A 25,007-nucleotide genomic window follows, 5' to 3' on the forward strand; every position below is an offset into this window, starting at 1 on the left:
TCTAGTCCCCCCCCAGCCTGGCCTCACCGGACGGCCTTGTGCTTTCCACCACAGCAGCCGCACCTCTCTCCACAGCGCAGGCAGGCGCGCAGGGGCAGGTAGCAGCACATGCAGGGCACAAACAGTGACAGGGCCAGGAGGGCCAGCCAGCGGGCGCAGCACAGGGGGTGAGGATGGCCCTCCCCTAAAGAGTCCTCGCAGGAACACGGCTCCCAGAACTCGCCCTCTGAGTCCGACATACAGTGGTAAAGCAGGCTCTCTGCGCACCACACACAGGTCCACTGGCGCAGGCAGTGTAGGGCGGGGTCGGGGGCGTCCCGGCAGCGGCCCCGCCCGTTCTCTGATTGGCTGAACACGGAGCGGCAGTAGACGCAGCGCGACGAACACGACGACCCCGCCGGACACGGACTGTCCTCGTCTGGGGAGATGGCCGGGTCACCATCATTACTATCCCCGCCTCCTGCTGCTGCCCCTCCTCCTCCTCCTCCACCACCACCACCTCCTCGCTTGCGAGTCCGTGAGCGGGGAGTGGCCAGAGAGGTGTGGATGCAACAGGGGGAGGGACTTCCCTTCCCGGTCTCCTGGGGCGAGCCGGCGCCCGACGAGCCTCCAGACACAGCATTGGGCATGGAGGCCATGCAGGTGGGCGAGGAGGAGGAGGAGAGGCGCTGGGAACCTTTACTGTCCAGAGTGACGGTCACCTCGCAGCCCGCCGTGCCCACCCCTGCCACCTCCTTCTCAAAGCGCACAACACACAGCTCTGTGGATTTGTCCTGTATGCTGCCCCCACTGCCCACCACCACCCCCCCAGTCAGACCACCCACCATGGTCCTAGCCGCCCCGGCACGCCGGTAGTCCTCGTACCCCCGGGAGCCCCACAGGTCCTTACAGGGGTCCAGAATGCGCAGGTCTCCCTCCTCTAGTAGAGAGATGGTGGGGGAGAGGGGGGAGGAGGCTGGGGGGCCCTTTGGAGGAGTGGGGGGAGCAGGGGGAGGTGGAGGGGGGGACGGAGGGTTCAACACAGCTGTGACTTGGGAGAGTTGGTGCTGCGTAGGCCTGGTGTGGATCTGAAGAGAGGAAGATTATCAGAATAGGAGATTGGTAACAATTACAGCAATCTGGATCCATCACAGCACCAGCAGTGCTCAACACGGTGAGGAGTGTTCCAGTCTTTACCTGGGCAGGTGTGGTGAGGTGTGTTCCAGTCTTTACCTGGGCAGGTGTGGTGAGGTGTGTTCCAGTCTTTTAACTGGGCGGGTGAGGTGTGTTGCAGTCCTTACCTGAGCAGGTGAGGTGTGTTCCAGTCTTTACCTGAGCAGGTGAGGTGTGTTCCAGTCCTTACCTGAGCAGGTGAGGTGTGTTCCAGTCTTTACCTGGGCAGGTGTGGTGGTGGTGAGGTGTGTTCCAGTTCTTACCTGAACAGGTGAGGTGTGTTCCAGTCTTTACCTGGGCAGGTGTGGTGGTGGTGAGGTGTGTTCCAGTTCTTACCTGGGCAGGTGAGGTGTGTTCCAGTCTTTACCTGGGCAGGTGAGGTGTGTTCCAGTCCTTACCTGGGCAGGTGAGGTGTGTTCCAGTCCTTACCTGGGCAGGTGAGGTGTGTTCCAGTCTTTACCTGGACAGATGTGATGGTGGTGAGGTGTGATCCAGTTCTTACCTGGGCAGGTGTGGTGGTGGTGAGGTGTGTTCCAGTCCTTACCTGGGCAGGTGAGGTGTGTTCCAGTCTTTACCTGGACAGGTGTGGTGGTGGTGAGGTGTGTTCCAGTCTTTACCTGGACAGGTGTGGTGGTGGTGAGGTGTGTTCCAGTCTTTACCTGGACAGATGTGGTGGTGGTGAGGTGTGTTCCAGTCCTTACCTGGGCAGGTGTGGTGGTGGTGAGGTGTGTTCCAGTCCTTACCTGGGCAGGTGAGGTGTGTTCCAGTCCTTACCTGGGCAGGTGAGGTGTGTTCCAGTCTTTACCTGGACAGATGTGGTGGTGGTGAGGTGTGTTCCAGTCCTTACCTGGACAGGTGTGGTGGTGGTGAGGTGTGTTCCAGTCCTTACCTGGACAGGTGTGATGGTGGTGAGGTGTGTTCCAGTTCTTACCTGGGCAGGTGTGGTGGTGGTGAGGTGTGTTCCAGTCCTTACCTGGACAGATGTGGTGGTGGTGAGGTGTGTTCCAGTTCTTACCTGAGCAGGTGAGGTGTGTTCCAGTCCTTACCTGGGCAGGTGTGGTGGTGGTGAGGTGTGTTCCAGTTCTTACCTGGGCAGGTGTGGTGGTGGTGAGGTGTGTTCCAGTGGTGAGGTGTGGTGGTGAGGTGTGTTCCATTGGTGAGGTGTGGTGGTGTTGGTGAGGTGTGTTCCAGTTCTTACCTGGGCAGCTGTGGTGTGTTCCAGTGGTGAGGTGTGGTGGTGAGGTGTGTTCCAGTCCTTACCTGGACAGATGTGGTGGTGAGGTGTGTTCCAGTGGTGAGGTGTGGTGGTGTTGGTGAGGTGTGTTCCAGTCCTTACCTGGACAGATGTGGTGGTGGTGAGGTGTGTTCCAGTTCTTACCTGGACAGGTGTGGTGGTGGTGAGGTGTGTTCCAGTCCTTAACTGGGCAGGTGAGGTGTGTTCCAGTTCTTACCTGGACAGGTGTGGTGGTGGTGAGGTGTGTTCCAGTTCTTACCTGGGCAGGTGTGGTGGTGGTGAGGTGTGTTCCAGTCCTTAACTGGGCAGGTGAGGTGTGTTCCAGTTCTTACCTGGGCAGGTGTGGTGGTGGTGAGGTGTGTTCCAGTCCTTAACTGGGCAGGTGAGGTGTGTTCCAGTTCTTACCTGGACAGGTGTGGTGGTGGTGAGGTGTGTTCCAGTCCTTACCTGGACAGATGTGGTGGTGGTGAGGTGTGTTCCAGTCCTTACCTGGGCAGGTGAGGTGTGTTCCAGTCTTTACCTGGACAGATGTGGTGGTGGTGAGGTGTGTTCCAGTTCTTACCTGGGCAGGTGTGGTGGTGGTGAGGTGTGTTCCAGTCCTTAACTGGGCAGGTGAGGTGTGTTCCAGTCCTTACCTGGGCAGGTGAGGTGTGTTCCAGTCCTTACCTGGGCAGGTGAGGTGTGTTCCAGTCCTTACCTGGGCAGGTGAGGTGTGTTCCAGTCTTTACCTGGACAGATGTGGTGGTGGTGAGGTGTGTTCCAGTTCTTACCTGGGCAGGTGTGGTGGTGGTGAGGTGTGTTCCAGTCCTTACCTGGGCAGGTGTGGTGGTGGTGAGGTGTGTTCCAGTCCTTAACTGGGCAGGTGAGGTGTGTTCCAGTCCTTACCTGGGCAGGTGAGGTGTGTTCCAGTCTTTACCTGGACAGATGTGGTGGTGGTGAGGTGTGTTCCAGTTCTTACCTGGGCAGGTGTGGTGGTGGTGAGGTGTGTTCCAGTCCTTAACTGGGCAGGTGAGGTGTGTTCCAGTCCTTACCTGGGCAGGTGAGGTGTGTTCCAGTCTTTACCTGGGCAGGTGTGGTGGTGGTGAGGTGTGTTCCAGTTCTTACCTGAACAGGTGAGGTGTGTTCCAGTTCTTACCTGGGCAGGTGTGGTGGTGGTGAGGTGTGTTCCAGTCTTTACCTGGGCAGGTGTGGTGGTGGTGAGGTGTGTTCCAGTTCTTACCTGAACAGGTGAGGTGTGTTCCAGTCTTTACCTGGGCAGGTGTGGTGGTGGTGAGGTGTGTTCCAGTTCTTACCTGGGCAGGTGAGGTGTGTTCCAGTCTTTACCTGGGCAGGTGAGGTGTGTTCCAGTCCTTACCTGGGCAGGTGAGGTGTGTTCCAGTCCTTACCTGGGCAGGTGAGGTGTGTTCCAGTCTTTACCTGGACAGATGTGGTGGTGGTGAGGTGTGTTCCAGTCCTTACCTGGGCAGGTGTGGTGGTGGTGAGGTGTGTTCCAGTCCTTACCTGGGCAGGTGAGGTGTGTTCCAGTCTTTACCTGGACAGATGTGGTGGTGGTGAGGTGTGTTCCAGTCCTTACCTGGACAGGTGTGGTGGTGGTGAGGTGTGTTCCAGTCCTTACCTGGACAGGTGTGATGGTGGTGAGGTGTGTTCCAGTTCTTACCTGGGCAGGTGTGGTGGTGGTGAGGTGTGTTCCAGTCCTTACCTGGGCAGGTGAGGTGTGTTCCAGTCTTTACCTGGACAGATGTGGTGGTGGTGAGGTGTGTTCCAGTTCTTACCTGAGCAGGTGAGGTGTGTTCCAGTCCTTACCTGGGCAGGTGTGGTGGTGGTGAGGTGTGTTCCAGTCTTTACCTGGACAGATGTGGTGGTGGTGAGGTGTGTTCCAGTTCTTACCTGAGCAGGTGAGGTGTGTTCCAGTCCTTACCTGGGCAGGTGTGGTGGTGGTGAGGTGTGTTCCAGTTCTTACCTGGGCAGGTGTGGTGGTGGTGAGGTGTGTTCCAGTGGTGAGGTGTGGTGGTGAGGTGTGTTCCATTGGTGAGGTGTGGTGGTGTTGGTGAGGTGTGTTCCAGTTCTTACCTGGGCAGGTGTGGTGTGTTCCAGTGGTGAGGTGTGGTGGTGAGGTGTGTTCCAGTCCTTACCTGGACAGATGTGGTGGTGAGGTGTGTTGGTGAGGTGTGTTCCAGTCCTTACCTTGACAGATGTGGTGGTGGTGAGGTGTGTTCCAGTTCTTACCTGAACAGGTGAGGTGTGTTCCAGTCTTTACCTGGGCAGGTGTGGTGGTGGTGAGGTGTGTTCCAGTTCTTACCTGGGCAGGTGAGGTGTGTTCCAGTCTTTACCTGGGCAGGTGAGGTGTGTTCCAGTCCTTACCTTGACAGATGTGGTGGTGGTGAGGTGTGTTCCAGTTCTTACCTGGACAGGTGTGATGGTGGTGAGGTGTGATCCAGTTCTTACCTGGGCAGGTGTGGTGGTGGTGAGGTGTGTTCCAGTCCTTAACTGGGCAGGTGAGGTGTGTTCCAGTTCTTACCTGGACAGGTGTGGTGGTGGTGAGGTGTGTTCCAGTCCTTACCTGGACAGATGTGGTGGTGGTGAGGTGTGTTCCAGTCCTTACCTGGGCAGGTGAGGTGTGTTCCAGTCTTTACCTGGACAGATGTGGTGGTGGTGAGGTGTGTTCCAGTCCTTACCTGGGCAGGTGTGGTGGTGGTGAGGTGTGTTCCAGTCCTTAACTGGGCAGGTGAGGTGTGTTCCAGTCCTTACCTGGGCAGGTGAGGTGTGTTCCAGTCTTTACCTGGACAGATGTGGTGGTGGTGAGGTGTGTTCCAGTTCTTACCTGGGCAGGTGTGGTGGTGGTGAGGTGTGTTCCAGTCCTTAACTGGGCAGGTGAGGTGTGTTCCAGTCCTTACCTGGGCAGGTGAGGTGTGTTCCAGTCTTTACCTGGACAGATGTGGTGGTGGTGAGGTGTGTTCCAGTTCTTACCTGGGCAGGTGGGGTGGTGGTGAGGTGTGTTCCAGTCCTTACCTGGGCAGGTGAGGTGTGTTCCAGTCTTTACCTGGACAGATGTGGTGGTGGTGAGGTGTGTTCCAGTCCTTACCTGAGCAGGTGAGGTGTGTTCCAGTCTTTACCTGGGCAGGTGTGGTGGTGGTGAGGTGTGTTCCAGTCTTTACCTGGGCAGATGTGGTGGTGGTGTGTGTTCCAGTTCTTACCTGAGCAGGTGAGGTGTGTTCCAGTCTTTACCTGGGCAGGTGTGGTGGTGGTGAGGTGTGTTCCAGTCTTTACCTGGGCAGATGTGGTGGTGGTGAGGTGTGTTCCAGTTCTTACCTGGGCAGGTGAGGTGTGTTCCAGTCTTTACCTGGGCAGGTGAGGTGTGTTCCAGTCTTTACCTGGACAGATGTGGTGGTGGTGAGGTGTGTTCCAGTCCTTACCTGGGCAGGTGTGGTGGTGGTGAGGTGTGTTCCAGTCCTTACCTGGGCAGGTGAGGTGTGTTCCAGTCTTTACCTGGACAGATGTGGTGGTGGTGAGGTGTGTTCCAGTCTTTACCTGGACAGATGTGGTGGTGGTGAGGTGTGTTCCAGTTCTTACCTGAGCAGGTGAGGTGTGTTCCAGTCCTTACCTGGGCAGGTGTGGTGGTGGTGAGGTGTGTTCCAATTCTTACCTGGGCAGGTGTGGTGTGTTCCAGTGGTGAGGTGTGGTGGTGAGGTGTGTTCCAGTCCTTACCTGGACAGATGTGGTGGTGGTGAGGTGTGTTCCAGTTCTTACCTGGACAGGTGTGATGGTGGTGAGGTGTGATCCAGTTCTTACCTGGACAGGTGTTGTGGTGGTGAGGTGTGTTCCAGTTCTTACCTGGACAGGTGTGATGGTGGTGAGGTGTGATCCAGTTCTTACCTGGGCAGGTGTGGTGGTGGTGAGGTGTGATCCAGTTCTTACCTGGGCAGGTGTGGTGGTGGTGAGGTGTGTTCCAGTCCTTAACTGGGCAGGTGAGGTGTGTTCCAGTCCTTACCTGGGCAGGTGAGGTGTGTTCCAGTCTTTACCTGGACAGATGTGGTGGTGGTGAGGTGTGTTCCAGTCCTTAACTGGGCAGGTGAGGTGTGTTCCAGTCCTTAACTGGGCAGGTGAGGTGTGTTCCAGTCCTTACCTGGGCAGGTGAGGTGTGTTCCAGTCTTTACCTGGGCAGGTGAGGTGTGTTCCAGTCCTTACCTGGGCAGGTGAGGTGTGTTCCAGTCCTTACCTGGGCAGGTGAGGTGTGTTCCAGCCTTTACCTGGACAGATGTGGTGGTGGTGAGGTGTGTTCCAGTTCTTACCTGGACAGGTGTGGTGGTGGTGAGGTGTGTTCCAGTTCTTACCTGGACAGGTGTGGTGGTGGTGAGGTGTGTTCCAGTCCTTACCTGGGCAGGTGAGGTGTGTTCCAGCCTTTACCTGGACAGATGTGGTGGTGGTGAGGTGTGTTCCAGTCCTTACCTGGGCAGGTGAGGTGTGTTCCAGCCTTTACCTGGACAGATGTGGTGGTGGTGAGGTGTGTTCCAGTCCTTACCTGGGCAGGTGAGGTGTGTTCCAGTCCTTACCTGGACAGGTGTGGTGGTGGTGAGGTGTGTTCCAGTTCTTACCTGGGCAGGTGTGGTGGTGGTGAGCGTGTGGGACGCTCCGAAGCTAAACTCCTCGGAGGTGGAACGTACGAAGCAGGTGGAGGAGGACTCGCTGGTTACTATGGTGACGGGCTTGGGAAGCATCTCCTTCCGGCTATTGGAAGATGACTCACTTCCTGTATGGGACTGACATCATCAAACTACAGGTCAGAGGTCATGTAGACTGACACATACTACAGGTAATCACACTGTAGACTGACACACTACAGGTCAGAGGTCATCAGTGGGCTGTAGTGGAGCAGGTTGAGAGCTTCAAGTTCCTTGGTGTCCACATCGCCAACAAGCTATCATCAAATCAAATTGTATTTGTCACATGCGCCGAACACAACAGGTGTAGATCTTACAGTGAAATGCTTACTTACAAGCCCTTAACCAACAATGCAATTTTAAGACAGAATACCAAAAAAAACTACAAAAAAAAAACATTAAATACAATTTTATAAATAAAAGTAATACATTATTAATGAGCAGCAGTAAAATAGCAATAGCGAGGCTATATATATATATCTTTTTTTTATTTAACCTTTATTTAACTAGGCAAGTCTGTTAAGAACAAATTCTTATTTACAATGACGGCCTACACCGGCCAAACCAGGACGACGCTGGGCCAATTGTGCGCCGCCCCTATGGGACTCCCAATCACGGCCGGTTGTGATACAGCCTGGAATCGAACCAGGGAGTCTGTAGTGACGCCTCAAGCACTGAGATGCAGTGCACTAGACCGCTGCGCCACACAGGGCGTACCGGTACCGAGTCAATGTGCGGGGACACCGGTTAGTCTAGGTAATTGAGGTAATATGTACATGTAGGTAGAGTTATTCAAGTGATTATGCATAGATAATAAACAGAGGGTAGCAGCAGCGTAAAAGAGAGGTGGGGGGCAATGCAAATAGTCTAGGTAGCTATTTGATTAGATGTTCAGGAGTCTTATGGCTTGTAGCTGTGTAGAAGCCTCTTGGACCTAGACTTGGCGCTCCGGTACCGCTTGCCGTGCGGTAGCAGAGAGAACAGTCTATGACTAGGGTGGCTGGAGTATTTGACCATTTTTAGGGCCTTCCTCTGACACCGCCTGGTATAGAGGTCCTGGATGGCAGGAAGCTTGGCCCCAGTGATGTACTGGGCCGTACCCACTACCCTCTGTAGTGCCTTGCGGTCGGAGGCCGAGCAGTTGCCATACCAGGCAGTGATGCAACCAGTCAGGATGCTCTCGATGGTGCAGCTGTAGAACCTTTTGAGGATCTGAAGACCCATGCCAAATATTTTCAGTCTCCTTAGGGGGAATAGGTTTTGTCGTGCCCTCTTCACGACTGTCTTGGTGTGCTTGGACCATGTTAGTTTGTTGGTAATGTGGACACCAAGGAAGCTCTCAACCTGTTCCACTACAGCCCCATCGATGAGAATGGGGGCGTGCTCAGTCCTCATCTTTTTCCTGTAGTCCACAATCATCTTCTTTGTCTTGATCATGTTGAGGGAGAGGTTGTTATCCTGGCACCACACGGCCAGGTCTCCTCATACTCCTCAGTGCCATCGTAAGAATCCGGGAACATATTCCAGTCTGTGCTAGCAAAACAGTCCTGTAACTTAGCATCTGCTTCATCTGACCACTTTTTTATTGACCAAGTCACTTGTGCTTCCTGCTTTAGTTTTTGCTTGTAAGCAGGAATCAGGAGGATAGAATTATGGTCAGGTTTGCCAAATGGAGGGTGAGGGAGCGCTTTGTATGCGTCTCTGTGTGTGGAGTAAAGGTGGTCTAGAGGTTATTTTCCCTCTGGTTGCACATTTAACATGCTGGTAGAAATGAGGTAAAACAGATTAAAGTTTCCCTGCATTAAAGTCCCCGGCCACTAGGAGCGCCGCCTCTGGATGAGCATTTTCCTGTTTGCTTATGGCCATATACAGTTCATTGAGAGCGGTCTTAGTGCCAGCATTGGTTTGTGGTGGTAAATAGACAGCTACAAAGAATATAAATTAGATGAAAACTCTCTAAGGTAGATAGTGTGGTCTACAGCTTATCATGAGATACTCTACCTCAGGCGAGCAAAACCTTGAGACTTCCTTAGATATCATGCACTGTTGTTTACAAATATACATACACCGCCACCCCTTGTATTACCAGAGGCCATAAAACGGCAGCCATTTCATCCGGCGCCAAGAATACAGTGGTCCAAACACACCAAGACAGTCGTGCAGAGGGCACGACAAAGCCTATTCCCCCTCAGGAGACTGAAAAGATTTGGCATGGTTGTCAAGCTAAGGACCCTGGGACTAAACACCTCCCTCTGCAACTGGATCCTGGACTTCCTGACGGGCCGCCCCCAGGTGGTAAGGGTTGGTAACAACACATCTGCCACGCTGATCCTCAACACGAGGGACCCTCAGGGGTGCGTGCTCAGTCCCCTCCTGTACTCCCTGTTCACTCATGACTGCATGGCCAGGCACGACTCCAACACCATCATTAAGTTTGCCGATGACACAACCACGGTAGGCCTGATCACCGACAATGACGAGACAGCCTATAGGGAGGAGGTCAGAGACCTGGCCGTGTGGTGCCAGGATAACAACCTCTCCCTCAACGTGATCAAGACAAAGGAGATTATTGTGGACTACAGGAAAAAGATGAGGACTGAGCACGCCCCCATTCTCATCGATGGGGCTGTAGTGGAACAGGTTGAGAGCTTCCTTGGTGTCCACATTACCAACAAACTAACATGGTCCAAGCACACCAAGACAGTCGTGAAGAGGGCACGACAAAGCCTATTCCCCCTCAGGAGACTGAAAAGATTTGGCATGGGTCCTCAGATCCTCAAAAACTTCTACAGCTGCACCATTGAGAGCATCCTGACTGGTTGCATCACTGTCTGGTATGGCAACTACTCGGCCTCCGACCGCAATGCGCTACAGAGGGTAGTGCGTACGGCCCAGTACATCACTGGGGCCAAGCTTCCTGCCATCCAGGACCTCTATACCAGGCGGTGTCAGAGGAAGGCCCTCAAAATTGTCAAAGACTCCAGCCACCCTAGTCATAGACTGTTCTCTCTGCTACTGCACGGCAAACGGTACCGGAGTGCCAATTCTAGGTCCAAAAGGCTTCTTAACAGCTTCTACCACCAAGCCATAAGACTGCTGAACAGCTAATCAATTGGCCACCTGGACTATTTGCATTGACCCCCCCCTTTTTTTTTTTACACTGCTGCTACTCACTGTTTATTATCTATGCATAGTCACTTTACCCCTACCTACATGTACAAATTACCTCGACTAACCTGTACCCCCGCACATTGACTCTGTACCGGTATCGTTATTGTTATTTTATTGTTGCTCTTTAATTTTTTACTTTAGTTTATTTTGTAAATATTTCTCTTAACTCTTATTTTTCTTAAAACTGCATTGTTGGTTAAAGGCTTGTAAGTAAGCATTTCACTGTTGTATTCGGCGCATGTGACAAATCAAATTTGATTTGATCACACTGTAGACTGACATACTACAGGTCAGAGGTCATCACACTGTAGACTGACATACTACAGGTCAGAGGTCATCACACTGTAGACTGACACACTACAGGTCAGAGGTCATCACACTGTAGACTGACACTACAGGTCAGAGGTCATCACACTGTAGACTGACACACTACAGGTCAGAGGTCATCACACTGTAGACTGACACTACAGGTCAGAGGTCATCACACTGTAGACTGACACACTACAGGTCAGAGGTCATCACACTGTAGACTGACACACTACAGGTCAGAGGTCATCACAGTGTAGACTGACTCACACTACAGGTCAGAGGTCATCACAGTGTAGACTGACTCACACTACAGGTCAGAGGTCATCACACTGTAGACTGACACACTACAGGTCAGAGGTCATCACACTGTAGACTGACATACTACAGGTCAGAGGTCATCACACGGTAGACTGACAATACAGGTCAGAGGTCATCACACTGTAGACTGACACACTACAGGTCAGAGGTCATCACACTGTAGACTGACACTACAGGTCAGAGGTCATCACACTGTAGACTGACACACTACAGGACAGAGGTCATCACACTGTAGACTGACACTACAGGTCAGAGGTCATCACACTGTAGACTGACACACTACAGGTCAGAGGTCATCACACTGTAGACTGACACACTACAGGTCAGAGGTCATCACAGTGTAGACTGACTCACACTACAGGTCAGAGGTCATCACACTGTAGACTGACACTACAGGTCAGAGGTCATCACAGTGTAGACTGACTCACACTACAGGTCAGAGGTCATCACAGTGTAGACTGACTCACACTACAGGTCAGAGGTCATCACACTGTAGACTGACATACTACAGGTCAGAGGTCATCACACTGTAGACTGACACTACAGGTCAGAGGTCATCACACTGTAGACTGACACACTACAGGTCAAAGGTCATCACACTGTAGACTGATACTACAGGTCAGAGGTCATCACACTGTAGACTGATACTACAGGTCAGAGGTCATCACACTGTAGACTGATACTACAGGTCAGAGGTCATCACACTGTAGACTGACACACTACAGGTCAGAGGTCATCACACTGTAGACTGACACACTACAGGTCAGAGGTCATCACAGTGTAGACTGACTCACACTACAGGTCAGAGGTCATCACACTGTAGACTGACTCACACTACAGGTCAGAGGTCATCACACTGTAGACTGACACACTACAGGTCAGAGGTCATCACACTGTAGACTGATACTACAGGTCAGAGGTCATCACACTGTAGACTGACACACTACAGGTCAGAGGTCATCACACTGTAGACTGACACACTACAGGTCAAAGGTCATCACACTGTAGACTGACACACACTACAGGTCAAAGGTCATCACACTGTAGACTGACACACACTACAGGTCAGAGGTCATCACACGGTAGACTGACACACTACACGTCATCAAACTTTAGACCAGTGGTATTTGGTCGGGGTCGCGACCCCCAGTGGGGTCTTGGTGCAACTTGGTCGCCAAAATGTTTTATACATTTTTTTAAATAAAAAATAATCTAGGAACAAAACATTATGGTTTAACAGGTTGTTGCATAGGACACTATACAAATGATTGGATATAATGTTATTGAGTAAATGTATACTGAACAAAAATATAAACGCAACATGTAAAGTGTTGGTCTCATGTTTTATGAGCTGAAATAAAAGATCCCAGAAATGTTCCATTTGCACAAAAAGCTAATTTCCCCCAATTTTGTGCAGAAATTTGTTTACATCCCTGTTAGTGAGCATTTCTCATTTGCCAAGATAATCCATCCACCTGATAGGTGTGGCATATCAAGAAGCTGATTAAACAGCATGATCATTACACAGGGGCACCTTGTGCTGGGGACAATAAAAGGCCACTCTAAAATGTGCAGTTTTGTCACACAACACAATGCCACAGATGTCTCAAGTTTTGAGGGAATGTCCACCAGAGCTGTTGGCAGAGAATTGAATGTTAATTTCTCTACCATGAGCCACCTCCAACGTCGTTTTAGAGTATTTGGCATTACGTCCAATCGGCCTCATAACAGCAGACCATTGCAGCCCAGGACCTCCACATCTGGCTTCTTCACCTGCGGGATCGTCTGTCTATAATAAAGCCCTTTTGTGAGAAAAACAAATTCTGATTGGCTGGTGGGTAGGTCTATGCCCTCCCAGGCCCACACATGGCTGCACCCCTGCCCAGTCATGTGAAATCCATAGATTAGGGCCTAATTAATTTCAATTGTTTGATTTCCTTATATGAACTGTTACTCAGTAAAATCATTGAAATTGTTGCATGTTGCGTTTATATTTTTGTTCAGTATATTTGTTGGTTTATTTTCATTTTCATAAGAGATGAAAATGCAATAAATTGAAGGTTGTTTGTTGTTACATTCGAAAAGTATTCAGACCTCTTGACTTTTTCCACATTTTGTTACGTTACAGCCTTATTCTAAAATGGTTTAAATAAAAAAAATCCCTCATCAATCTACACACAATACCCCATAATGACAAAGTGAAAACTGGTTTTTAGAAATGTTTGCAAGTTTACTAAAAATTTAAAACAGAAATACCTTATTTACGTAAGTATTCAGACCCTTTGCTATGTGACTCGAAATTGAGTTCAGGTGCATCCTGTTACCATTGATCATCCTTGAGATGTTTCTACAACTTGATTGGAGTACACCTGTGGTAAATTGAATTGATCGGACATGATTTGGAAAGGTACACACCTGTCTATATAAGGTCCCACAGTTGACAGTGCATGTCAGAGCAAAAACCAAACCATGAGGTCGAAGGAATTGTCCGTAGAGCTCCCAGACAGGATTGTGTCGAGGCACAGATCTGGGGAAGGTTACCAAAAACATTCTGCAGCATTGAAGGTCCCCAAGAACACAGTGGCCTCCATCATTCTTAAATGGAAGAAGTTTGGAATCACCCAGACTCTTCCTAGAGCTGGCCGCCCAGCCAAACTGAGCAATCAGGGGAGAAGGGCCTTGGTCAGGGAGTTCCTCTGTGAAGATGGGAGAACCTTCCAGAAGGACAACCATCTCTGCAGCACTCCACCAATTAGGCCTTTATGGTAGAGTGGCCAGACGGAAGCCACTCCTCAGTAAAAGGCACATGACAGCCCGCTTGGAGTTTGCCGAAAGGCACTAAAGGACTCAGACCATGAGAAACAAGATTCTCTGGTCTGATGAAACCAAGATGGAACTCTTTGGCCTGAATGGCAAGCGTCACGTCTGGAGGAAACCTGGCACCATCCCTACGGTGAAGCATGGTGGTGGCAGCATCATGCTGTGGGGATGTTTTTCAACGGCAGGGACTGGGAGACTAGTCAGGATCGAGGGAAAGATGAATGGAGCAAAGTACAGAGACATCCTTGAGCTCCAGAGACTGAAACACTACAGGTCATCAGAGGTCATGTAGACTGACACACTACAGGTCATCAGAGGTCATGTAGACTGACACACTACAACTCATAGAAATAGAATCTAGATGTTTAGAAAATAGATTATATTTGTATGCTACAGCTCATCACACATGTACCACAGACTCACAGAGACTACAGCTCATCACACATGTACCACAGACTCACAGAGACTACAGCTCATCACACATGTACCACAGACTCACAGAGACTACAGCTCATCACACATGTACCACAGACTCACAGAGACTACAGGTCTTCACACATGTACATTTTTTACATTTTAGTCATTTAGCAGACGCTCTTATCCAGAGCGACTTACAGTTAGTGAATGCATACATTTTCATTCTGGTCCCCCGTGGGAATCGAACCCACAACCCTGGCGTTGCAAGCGCCATGCTCTACCAACTGAGCTACCACACAGAGACTACAGGTCATCACACATGTACCACAGACTCACAGAGACTACAGGTCCATGGACATTCTATTCTCAGTACACAACATGATCCAGGACCGACACAATCATATGACAGTCTTGATCCAGGACCGACACAATCATATGACGGTCTTGATCCAGGACCGACACAATCATATGACGGTCTTGATCCAGGACCGACACAATCATATGACGGTCTTGATCCAGGACCGACACAATCATATGACGGTCTTGATCCAGGACCGATACAATCATATGACCATTTTGATCCAGGACCAACACAATCATATTACGGTCTTGATCCAGGACCGACACAATCATATATATGACGGTCTTGATCCAGGACCGACACAATCATATGACCATTTTGATCCAGGACCGACACAATCATATTACGGTCTTGATCCAGGACCGACACAATCATATATATGACAGTCTTGATCCAGGACCGACACAATCATATATATGACGGTCTTGATCCAGGACCGACACAATCATATATATGACGGTCTTGATCCAGGACCGTCACAATCATATGACGGTCTTGATCCATGACCAACACAATCATATGACGGTCTTGATCCAGGACCGACACAATCATATGACGGTCTTGATCCAGGACCGACACAATCATATATATGACAGTCTTGATCCAGGACCGACACAATCATATATATGACGGTCTTGATCCAGGACCGTCACAATCATATGACGGTCTTGATCCATGACCAACACAATCATATGACGGTCTTGATCCAGGACCGACACAATCATATTACGGTCTTGATCCAGGACCGACACAATCATATTACGGTCTTGATCCAGGACCGACACAATCATATGACCATCTTGATCCAGGACCGACACAATCATATGACGGTCTTGATCCAGGACCGGCACAATCATATGACGGTCTTGATCCAGGACCGACAGACAGAGTGAGCAACACAATCTCTGTATGCTCAGCCCACTGATTGTTAAACATTAATTGAACCAATCACATTCGTTCTGGCCCTTGAGGCAGAGCTGCCCTCAGAACAACATTGAATAAAGGAAACGCAACTCCACTAAACAGATCCTATATCTAATCTGATCCTAGATCTGTGTGTATAAAAAGGGATAAAGCCACTCACCGCTTGACCATCGTCCTCGGTGTCACCCTCTTCAGGCGTGGAGGAGGAAGGAGATTCAGAGCCGCGGTCCAGCTTATGGATGACCGCCTGTAGGCCGCGCTCGAAGGAGATGGCGTCGGCAGGACTCTGAAACGTCAGGCCAAACTTACGCTCCTCCATGCGCCAGTGGTGGAAGATGGGGTTCACCTTGTTGTAGACCAGCCCCTTCTGCACAGCACACTCCAGCACTGGCTACACGCACACACACACAGAGACGGGGAGGTGGAGGGGATCACTGCACCAATTTTTCCATGGTCCTCCAAAAACCAGAGCTCCCACAAACGCCGTACCATAGAGTTAGGGTTAGAACATATATACATTAGTCAAATACTTTAAAAAATACTTGCACTGTGCTTGATATACAATGGAACCAATGGACTAGTCCCATGCAGACCATGTCTCAGATGGGCCCTCAGGTGGCACAGCACTGAAGACAGGCGTGACACACAGACTCACTGCTCGATCGCGTAGCCGCTCTCCGCGTACAATGTATTCTCTCCGTCCCCCGCCTTCATGGCTCCTCCCCTTACATATCACCACGTGACTGAGGCCACCGCCCCCCAGGGGTACCCAGCCGCCACTGGAGTCGTCACGTGTCATCACCACGGCTCGAACACGCACACTGAGGAGAGAGAACAGGAGATTAGACAACACAGGTACACACACACACACACAGGTATACACACACACACAGGTATACACACACACAGGTATACACACACACAGGTATACACACACACACAGGTATACACACACACAGGTACACACACACACGTACACACACACAGGTATACACACACAGGTATACACACACACAGGTATACACACACACACAGGTATATACACACACACAGGTATACACACACACACAGGTACACACACACACGTACACACACACAGGTATACACACACAGGTATACACACACACAGGTATATACACACACACACAGGTATATACACACACAGGTATACACACACACACAGGTATACACACACACACAGGTATACACACACACACACAGGTATACACACACACACACACAGGTATACACACACACACAGGTATATACACACACAGGTATACACACACACACACAGGTATACACACACACAGGTATACACACACACACAGGTATACACACACACACAGGTATACACACACACACACACAGGTATACACACACACACACAGGTATACACACACACACAGGTATACACACACACACAGGTATATACACACACACAGGTATATACACACACAGGTATACACACACACACACAGGTATACACACACACACAGGTATACACACACACACACAGGTATACACACACACACAGGTATACACACACACACACACAGGTATACACACACACACAGGTATACACACACACACACACAGGTATACACACACACAGGTACACACACACACAGGTATACACACACACACAGGTATACACACACACAGGTATACACACACACAGGTATACACACACACAGAGGTATACACACACACAGGTACACACACACACAGGTACACACACACACAGGTACACACACACAGGTATACACACACACACAGGTGTACACACATGCATCACAAACACACTCAAGCATACACACAAACACGCAAGCATATACACACACACAGTACAGGACAAAAACACACCATTTCAAATAACATACACAAACATTCACACACAAAATGCGTTCACACACACACACACACACACACACACACACACACACACACTGTTGAAAAAGACAGAAACAATAATATAACTATATATTACACAACCCCCCTATATAACTATATGATAGTACACAACCCCCCTATATAACTATATATTACACAACCCCCCATATAACTATATATTACACAACCCCCCTATATAACTATATATTACACAACCCCCCTATATAACTATATATTACACAACCCCTCTATAACTATATATTACACAACCCCCTATATAACTATATATTACACAACCCCCCTATATAACTATATATTACACAACCCCCCTATATAACTATATATTACACAACCCCCCTATATAACTATATATTACACAACCCCCCTATATAACTATATATTATACAACCCCCCTATATAACTATATATTACACAACCCCCCTATATAACATATATATTACACAACCCCCCAAATAACTATATATTACACAACCCCCTATATAACTATATATTACACAACCCCCTATATAACTATATATTACACAACCCCCCATATAACTATATATTACACAACCCCCCTATATAACTATATATTACACAACCCCCCCTATATAACTATATATTACACAACCCCCCCTATATAACTATATATTACACAACCCCCCTATATAACTATATATTACACAACCCCCCTATATAACTATATATTACACAACCCCCCTATATAACTATATATTACACAACCCCCTATATAACTATATATTACACAACCCCCCTATATAACTATATATTACACAACCCCCTATATAACTATATATTACACAACCCCCCTATATAACTATATATTACACAACCCCCTATATAACTATATATTACACAACCCCCCTATATAACTATATATTACACAACCCCCCTATATAACTATATATTACACAACCCCCCTATATAACTACAGTGGGGGAAAAAGTATTTAGTCAGCCACCAATTGTGCAAGTTCTCCCACTTAAAAAGATGAGAGAGGCCTGTAATTGTCATCATAGGTACACGTCAACTATGACAGACAAAATTAGAAAAATAAATCCAGAAAATCACATTGTAGGATTTTTAATGAATTTATTTGCAAATTATGGTGGAAAATAAGTATTTGGTCAATAACAAAAGTTTCTCAATACTTTGTTATATAACCTTTGTTGGCAATGACACAGGTCAAACTTTTTTCTGTAAGTCTTCAAGGTTTTCACACACTGTTGCTGGTATTTTTGGCCCATTCCTCCATGCAGATCTCCTCTAGAGCAGTGATGTTTTGGGGCTGTCGCTGGGCAACACGGACTTTCAACTCCCTCCAAAGATTTTCTATGGGGTTGAGATCTGGAGACTGGCTAAGCCACTCCAGGACCTTGAACTGCTTCTTACGAAGCCACTCCTTCGTTGCCCGGGCGGTGTGTTTGGGATCATTGTCATGCTGAAAGACCCAGCCACGTTTCATCTTCAATGCCCTTGCTGATGGAAGGAGGTTTTCACTCAAAATCTCACGATACATGGCCCCATTCATTCTTTCCTTTACACGGATCAGTCGTCCTGGTCCCTTTGCAGAAAAACAGCCCCAAAGCATGATGTTTCCACCCCCATGCTTCACAGTAGGTATGGTGTTCTTTGGATGCAACTCAGCATTCTTTGTCCTCCAAACACGACAAGTTGAGTTTTTACCAAAAAGTTATATTTTGGTTTCATCTGACCATATGACATTCTCCCAATCCTCTTCTGGATCATCCAAATGCACTCTAGCAAACTTCAGACGGGCCTGGACATGTACTGGCTTAAGCAGGGGGACACGTCGGCACTGCAGGATTTGAGTCCCTGGCGGCGTAGTGTGTTACTGATGGTAGGCTTTGTTACTTTGGTCCCAGCTCTCTGCAGGTCATACACTAGGTCCCCCCGTGTGGTTCTGGGATTTTTGCTCACCGTTCTTGTGATCATTTTGACCCCACGGGGTGAGATCTTGCGTGGCGCCCCAGATCAAGAGAGATTATCAGTGGTCTTGTATGTCTTCCATTTCCTAATAATTGCTCCCACAGTTGATTTCTTCAAACCAAGCTGCTTACCTATTGCAGATTCAGTCTTCCCAGCCTGGTGCAGGTCTACAATTTTGTTTCTTGTGTCCTTTGACAGCTCTTTGGTCTTGGCCATAGTGGAGTTTGGAGTGTGACTGTTTGAGGTTGTGGACAGGTGTCTTTTATTGTCACGATCGTCGGGAACAGATGAGGACCAAGGCGCAGCGTTGCAGACGAACATACTCTTTATTAGTGATACACGACCAAAACAACAAAAACGATAACGTGACAGTCAACGGTCTAACACAAACCAACTAGAACAAGATCCCACAACTAATGTGGGAAAAGAGCCTCTATAAGTATGGCTCCCAATCAGAGACAACCAGCAACAGCTGACACTCGTTGCCTCTGATTGGGAACCACTCTGGCCAACACAGAAATACAATACATAGAATCCCGACATAGAAACACAACACATAGATCTACACACCCTGGCTCAACATAACAATGTCCCCAGAGCCAGGGCGTGACATTTATACTGATAACAAGTTCAAACAGATGCCATTAATACAGATAGCGAGTGGAGGACAGAGGAGCCTCTTAAAGAAGAAGTTACAGGTCTGTGAGAGCCAGAAATCTTGCTTGTTTTTTAGGTGACCAAATACTTATTTTCCACCATAATTTGCAAAAAATTCATTAAAAATCCTACAATGTGATTTTCTGGATTTTTTTTCTTCTCAATTTGTCTGTCATAGTTGACGTGTACCTATGATGAAAATTACAGGCCTCTCTCATCTTTTTAAGTGGGAGAACTTGCACAATTGGTGGCTGACTAAATACTTTTTCCCCCACTGTATATGATATTACACAACCCCCCTATATAACTATATGATATTACACAACCCCCCTATATAACTATATATTACACAACCCCCCTATATAACTATATATTACACAACCCCCCTATATAACTATATATTACACAACCCCCCAATATAACTATATATTACACAACCCCCCTATAACTATATATTACACAACCCCCCTATATAACTATATATTACACAACCCCCCTATATAACTATATATTACACAACCCCCCTATATAACTATATATTACACAACCCCCCTATATAACTATATGATATTACACAACCCCCCCATATACAGTGAGGGAAAACAGTATTTGATCCCCTGCTGATTTTGTACGTTTGCCCACTGACAAAGAAATGATCAGTCTATAATTTTAATGTTAGGTTTATTTGAACAGTGAGAGACAGAATAACAACAAAATCCAGAAAAACGCATGTCAAAAATGTTATAAATTGATTTGCATTTTAATGAGTGAAATAAGTATTTGACCCCCTCTCAATCAGAAAGATTTCTTGCTCCCAGGTGTCTTTTATACAGGTAACGAGCTGAGATTAGGAGCACACTCTTAAAGGGAGTGCTCCTAATCTCAGTTTGTTACCTGTATAAAAGACACCTGTCCACAGAAGCAATCAATCAATCAGATTCCAAACTCTCTACCATGGCCAAGACCAAAGAGCTCTCCAAGGATGTCAGGGACAAGATTGTAGACCTACCCAAGGCTGGAATGGGCTACAAGGCCATCGCCAAGCAGCTTGGTGAGAAGGTGACAACAGTTGGTTCGATTATTCGCAAATGGAAGAAACACAAAATAACTGTCAATCTCCCTCGGCCTGGGGCTCCATGCAAGATCTCACCTCGTGGAGTTGCAATGATCATGAGAACGGTGAGGAATCAGCCCAGAACTACACGGGAGGATCTTGTCAGTGATCTCAAGGCAGCTGGGACCATAGTCACCAAGAAAACAATTGGTAACACACTACGCCGTGAAGGACTGAAATCCTGCAGCGCCCGCAAGGTCCCCCTGCTCAAGAAAGCACATATACATTCCTGTCTGAAGTTAGCCAATGAACATCTGAATGATTCAGAGGAGAACTGGGTGAAAGTGTTGTGGTCAGATGAGACCAAAATCGAGCTCTTTGGCATCAACTCAACTCGCCGTGTTTGGAGGAGGAGGAATGCTACCTATGACCCCAAGAACACCATTCCACCGTCAAACATGGAGGTGGAAACATTATGCTTTGGGGGTTTTTTTCTGCTAAGGGGACAGGACAACTTCACCACATTCAAAGGGACGATGGACGGGGCCATGTACCGTCAAATCTTGGGTGAGAACCTCCTTCCCTCAGCCAGGGCATTGAAAATGGGTTGTGGATGGGTATTTCAGCATGACAATGACCCAAAACACATGGCCAAGGCAACAAAGGAGTGGCTCAAGAAGAAGCACATTAAGGTCCTGGAGTGGCCTAGCCAGTCTCCAGACCTTAATACCATAGAAAATCTGTGGAGGGAGCTGAAGGTTCGAGTTGCCAAACGTCAGCCTCGAAACCTTAATGACTTGGAGAAGATCTGCAAAGAGGAGTGGGACAAAATCCCTCCTGAAATGTGTGCAAACCTGGTGGCCAACTACAAGAAACGTCTGACCTCTGTGATTGCCAACAAGGGTTTTGACACCAAGTACTAAGTCATGTTTTGCAGAGGGGTCAAATACTTATTTCCCTCATTAAAATGCAAATCAATGTATAACATTTTTGACATGCGTTTTTCTGGATTTTTTTGTTGTTATTCTGTCTCTCACTGTTAAAAAAAACTACCATTAAAATTATAGACTGATCATGTCTTTGTCAGTGGGCAAACGTACAAAATCAGCAGGGGATCAAATACTTTTTTTCCCTCACTGTAACTATATATTACACAACCCCCCTATATAACTATATATTACACAACCCCCCTATATAACTATATATTACACAACCCCCCTATATAACTATATAATAGTACACAACACCCCTATATAACTATATAATATTAATGCATAATACAATTTGATTGCTCTGTTTACAAAGATGCAGAGGCAACCGGTTAAATGTGAAATGAACATAGTAGAAAAGGTCTTACAAGTACATACCTATTATAACAAATGGATAAGCATTCATGTACAGAGAGATATAGTCAGGCAGAGAGATATAGACAGACCGAGAGATATAGACAGACAGAGAGATATAGACAGGCAGAGAGATATAGACAGACAGAGAGATATAGACAGGCAGAGAGATATAGACAGACAGAGAGATATAGACAGACAGAGAGATATAGACAGACAGAGAGATATAGACAGACAGAGAGATATAGACAGGCAGAGAGATATAGTCAGGCAGAGATATAGACAGACCGAGAGATATAGACAGACCGAGAGATATAGACAGACAGAGAGATATAGACAGACAGAGAGATATACCCAAGAAAAAAACAATCATCATGTTACAAATTACAACATAATCAGGATATGGAATATGCTATGGTCTGTTGACACTGGCTCTGATGTCAAGCATTACCTAACTGTTTTATCAACATCCTTCTCATGTTTCAAAACGTGAAGATGAATTTTTAAAAAAATCACTCCTCCATCTTACATGTATTTATTTTTAGTCATCATGTCTTTCTATTTCCTAACCTCAGTAGGCCTACTCATATAGAATCATAGCATAACCACACTAGGACTCTTGAGCCCCACCATAGATATCAATGGTAGGAAGGACGGAAGCGGACAGGTTTTTATAATGGAGGGTCACGTGGGCAAGGTAAATCTAATCTCGCCTAGGATGTGATAACTGCACCAATGAAAACACAACGTTGGAGTGAATATTATATTATTGTACAGCACAAAATAAACCATATCAGGATTTGTTTTAGAACGACCACGACTCTTATTCCTGAGTAATGTAGTGTCACGAGGAAATGGCACGGAATGAGAGAAATATTGAGGCAAGGCGAGAATGACCGAATGGGAGTTGGGAGCAAGAAGGAGTGTTTCCCAGATGTATCAATGAACGCGCCCATTCGCCATCCGTGCGAGGCCCTGTATCTCGCAGCACAACCCTCTCCTTCTCCTCTAGTCCGCCAGATGCACAATGAATGAGTGTTTTAAATTCCATCACCGTGGATCGACAGAGCTGCTAAGACACGGGCATCATATCGTTACATTTGTATTACATAGGATTCCCATTATTGTTGCAATAATTGTAAGACATTGCGTTCTCCTCTCCTCCTCTCTCCCCCTCCTGCCTGTTCATCACACACTTGGCTGCTACACGCACTCGCTCGCTAACACATCCTGATATTCGTTATTTTATGAATGAAATACAATAAAACACAGTGATTTAAACGGATTTGCAATATCTCGAAGAAGAAAAAAATGCAATCGTTTGGAAAAAGGAGAGATGAGTGGGTATAGAAAGAGAGATGGGGGAGGGGGCGATGAGAAAGGGAAGGAGGGGAGGGGTTGAGGAAGAGGGCGAGAGAAAAATCACATTTCATTCATAAAGTTGGGCTTTAAAAATCATAATGAAACCCGAGACGCGTTGATAAAAATCCCATCGCCAGCATCCCTCCCTAGGTTTGCCGGATCCTGTGTCTGTGAATGACGAGAGCTTGGCCAAAACTCGCCATATTTTGTCAATTTCTTCAATACATTTTACACATTGACTGATTTATTTCATGGTTAAATAGAAGTCCTCGCCACTGCGTGACTATTATCTGGTATTTCTCACAGTGGGTTTTTATCATTCGATTAGAAGCCGTGTTGTCTTTGATACGGTATTGAATCCTGTCTTTACACCGTTTAATATTGTAGCGCCCATGTAACCGAATCATATATGCATATTTATCACATATTTGCGTGAATATATCGGGAATGGGGTGTATACTGTTGATTCAAGACTACGTAATGGTGTTTATCCTCAGCTATATCAATAGACCGTACCTTTGTCTGTCCTGAGGTTGCCTTCTGGTGTAACATCGGTGGTTATCAGAGATTAATGTAATGACCAAGCTAAATTGATTTCATGTAATATTCTATTAATAAAAAGATAAGGACTTACTCGCCCTCCATGTCTCGGTGTAGCCGCTGCTTCGAGCTCCCTGCTCGGGTATCCCTATCCTTTAGATCCCCCCTTCGCCAGAACACACACGCGGACACTCACACCCTCACTCTTTCACTCTCTCGTTCTATCTCACTCTCTGCTCTCATTTTCTAATCCTTCTCTCTCTCCACCTTTACGTCGTTTCTGTGTATCAGGATGGACTTGGGTTGCAGCAGCCATTTTCCGCTGGCAGCATCCTCCCTCCCTCCCTCTCCCTCCCTCTTTCTCTAAATCACTCCCTCTCCCTCCCTCTTTCTCTAAATCACTCCCCCTCCCTCTCTCTCCCTCACCCGTTCTCTAAAATCACTCCCTCTCCCTCCCTCACCCGTTCTCTAAAATCACTCCCTCTCCCTCCCTCACCCGTTCTCTAAAATCACTCCCCCCCCCTCTCCCTCGCTCACCCGTTCTCTAAAATCACTCCCCTCCCTATTTATTCCCTTCTCTAACACTCTACCTGCCATGTGCCCTTCAAACTACCATTATGCCTGCACATCCTTCCTTCCGCACCAGCCTGGTCTCAGAGCAAAAACGTATTATATGTTACTAAAATCTAGGCTTGGGCATATACATTTCCCGGGGTATTTGAAAATAGCCACGGATGGTTTTTCAATACCGTCAATACCATTGAAACGCCAGTATTTCTTTGAAGTTTTTTAAAATACATTTGAATATTTGTAGCTACTTTTT

The 25,007-nt window shown here is 47.6% G+C and overlaps 1 protein-coding gene and 1 long non-coding RNA gene across 11 annotated transcripts; one reads left to right on the forward strand and one right to left on the reverse strand.

The window, feature by feature from the left end:
- On the reverse strand, positions 1-24,515 carry spred3 (sprouty related EVH1 domain containing 3). Its single transcript, XM_041878181.2, has 5 exons — positions 24,279-24,515; positions 16,020-16,185; positions 15,525-15,755; positions 6,979-7,143; positions 1-1,067 (listed from the first exon to the last, which is right to left on the reverse strand). The coding sequence occupies exons 1-5, from the start codon at positions 24,287-24,289 to the stop codon at positions 24-26; spliced, it is 1,617 nt and encodes a 538-aa protein (XP_041734115.2). The 5' UTR covers positions 24,290-24,515; the 3' UTR covers positions 1-23.
- On the forward strand, positions 2,226-6,821 carry LOC123489456. 10 transcript variants are annotated; one of them, XR_006660562.1, is made up of 4 exons: positions 2,226-4,886; positions 4,971-5,147; positions 5,378-5,854; positions 5,897-6,821. It is a non-coding gene; the product is annotated as an uncharacterized LOC123489456 (long non-coding RNA). The 10 variants fall into 10 exon arrangements; XR_006660553.1 differs by having other exon boundaries at positions 5,378-6,821; XR_006660554.1 differs by having other exon boundaries at positions 4,971-5,116; positions 5,378-6,821.
- Positions 24,516-25,007: the final 492 nt, after the last annotated feature.

This window comes from Coregonus clupeaformis, chromosome 6, assembly GCF_020615455.1.
Source record: "Coregonus clupeaformis isolate EN_2021a chromosome 6, ASM2061545v1, whole genome shotgun sequence".
Lineage (NCBI taxonomy): Eukaryota > Metazoa > Chordata > Actinopteri > Salmoniformes > Salmonidae > Coregonus > Coregonus clupeaformis.

Bases quoted from the DNA above. Each gene is read 5' to 3' on its own strand.
- spred3 (XM_041878181.2), bottom strand. The intron at 7,144-15,524 runs GTGAGTGGCTTT...TGATGATGTCAG, and splicing joins CCGAGGACGATGGTCAAGCG to TCCCATACAGGAAGTGAGTC. The intron at 1,068-6,978 runs GTAAGAACTGGA...TCCTCTCTTCAG, and splicing joins CCACCACCACACCTGCCCAG to ATCCACACCAGGCCTACGCA.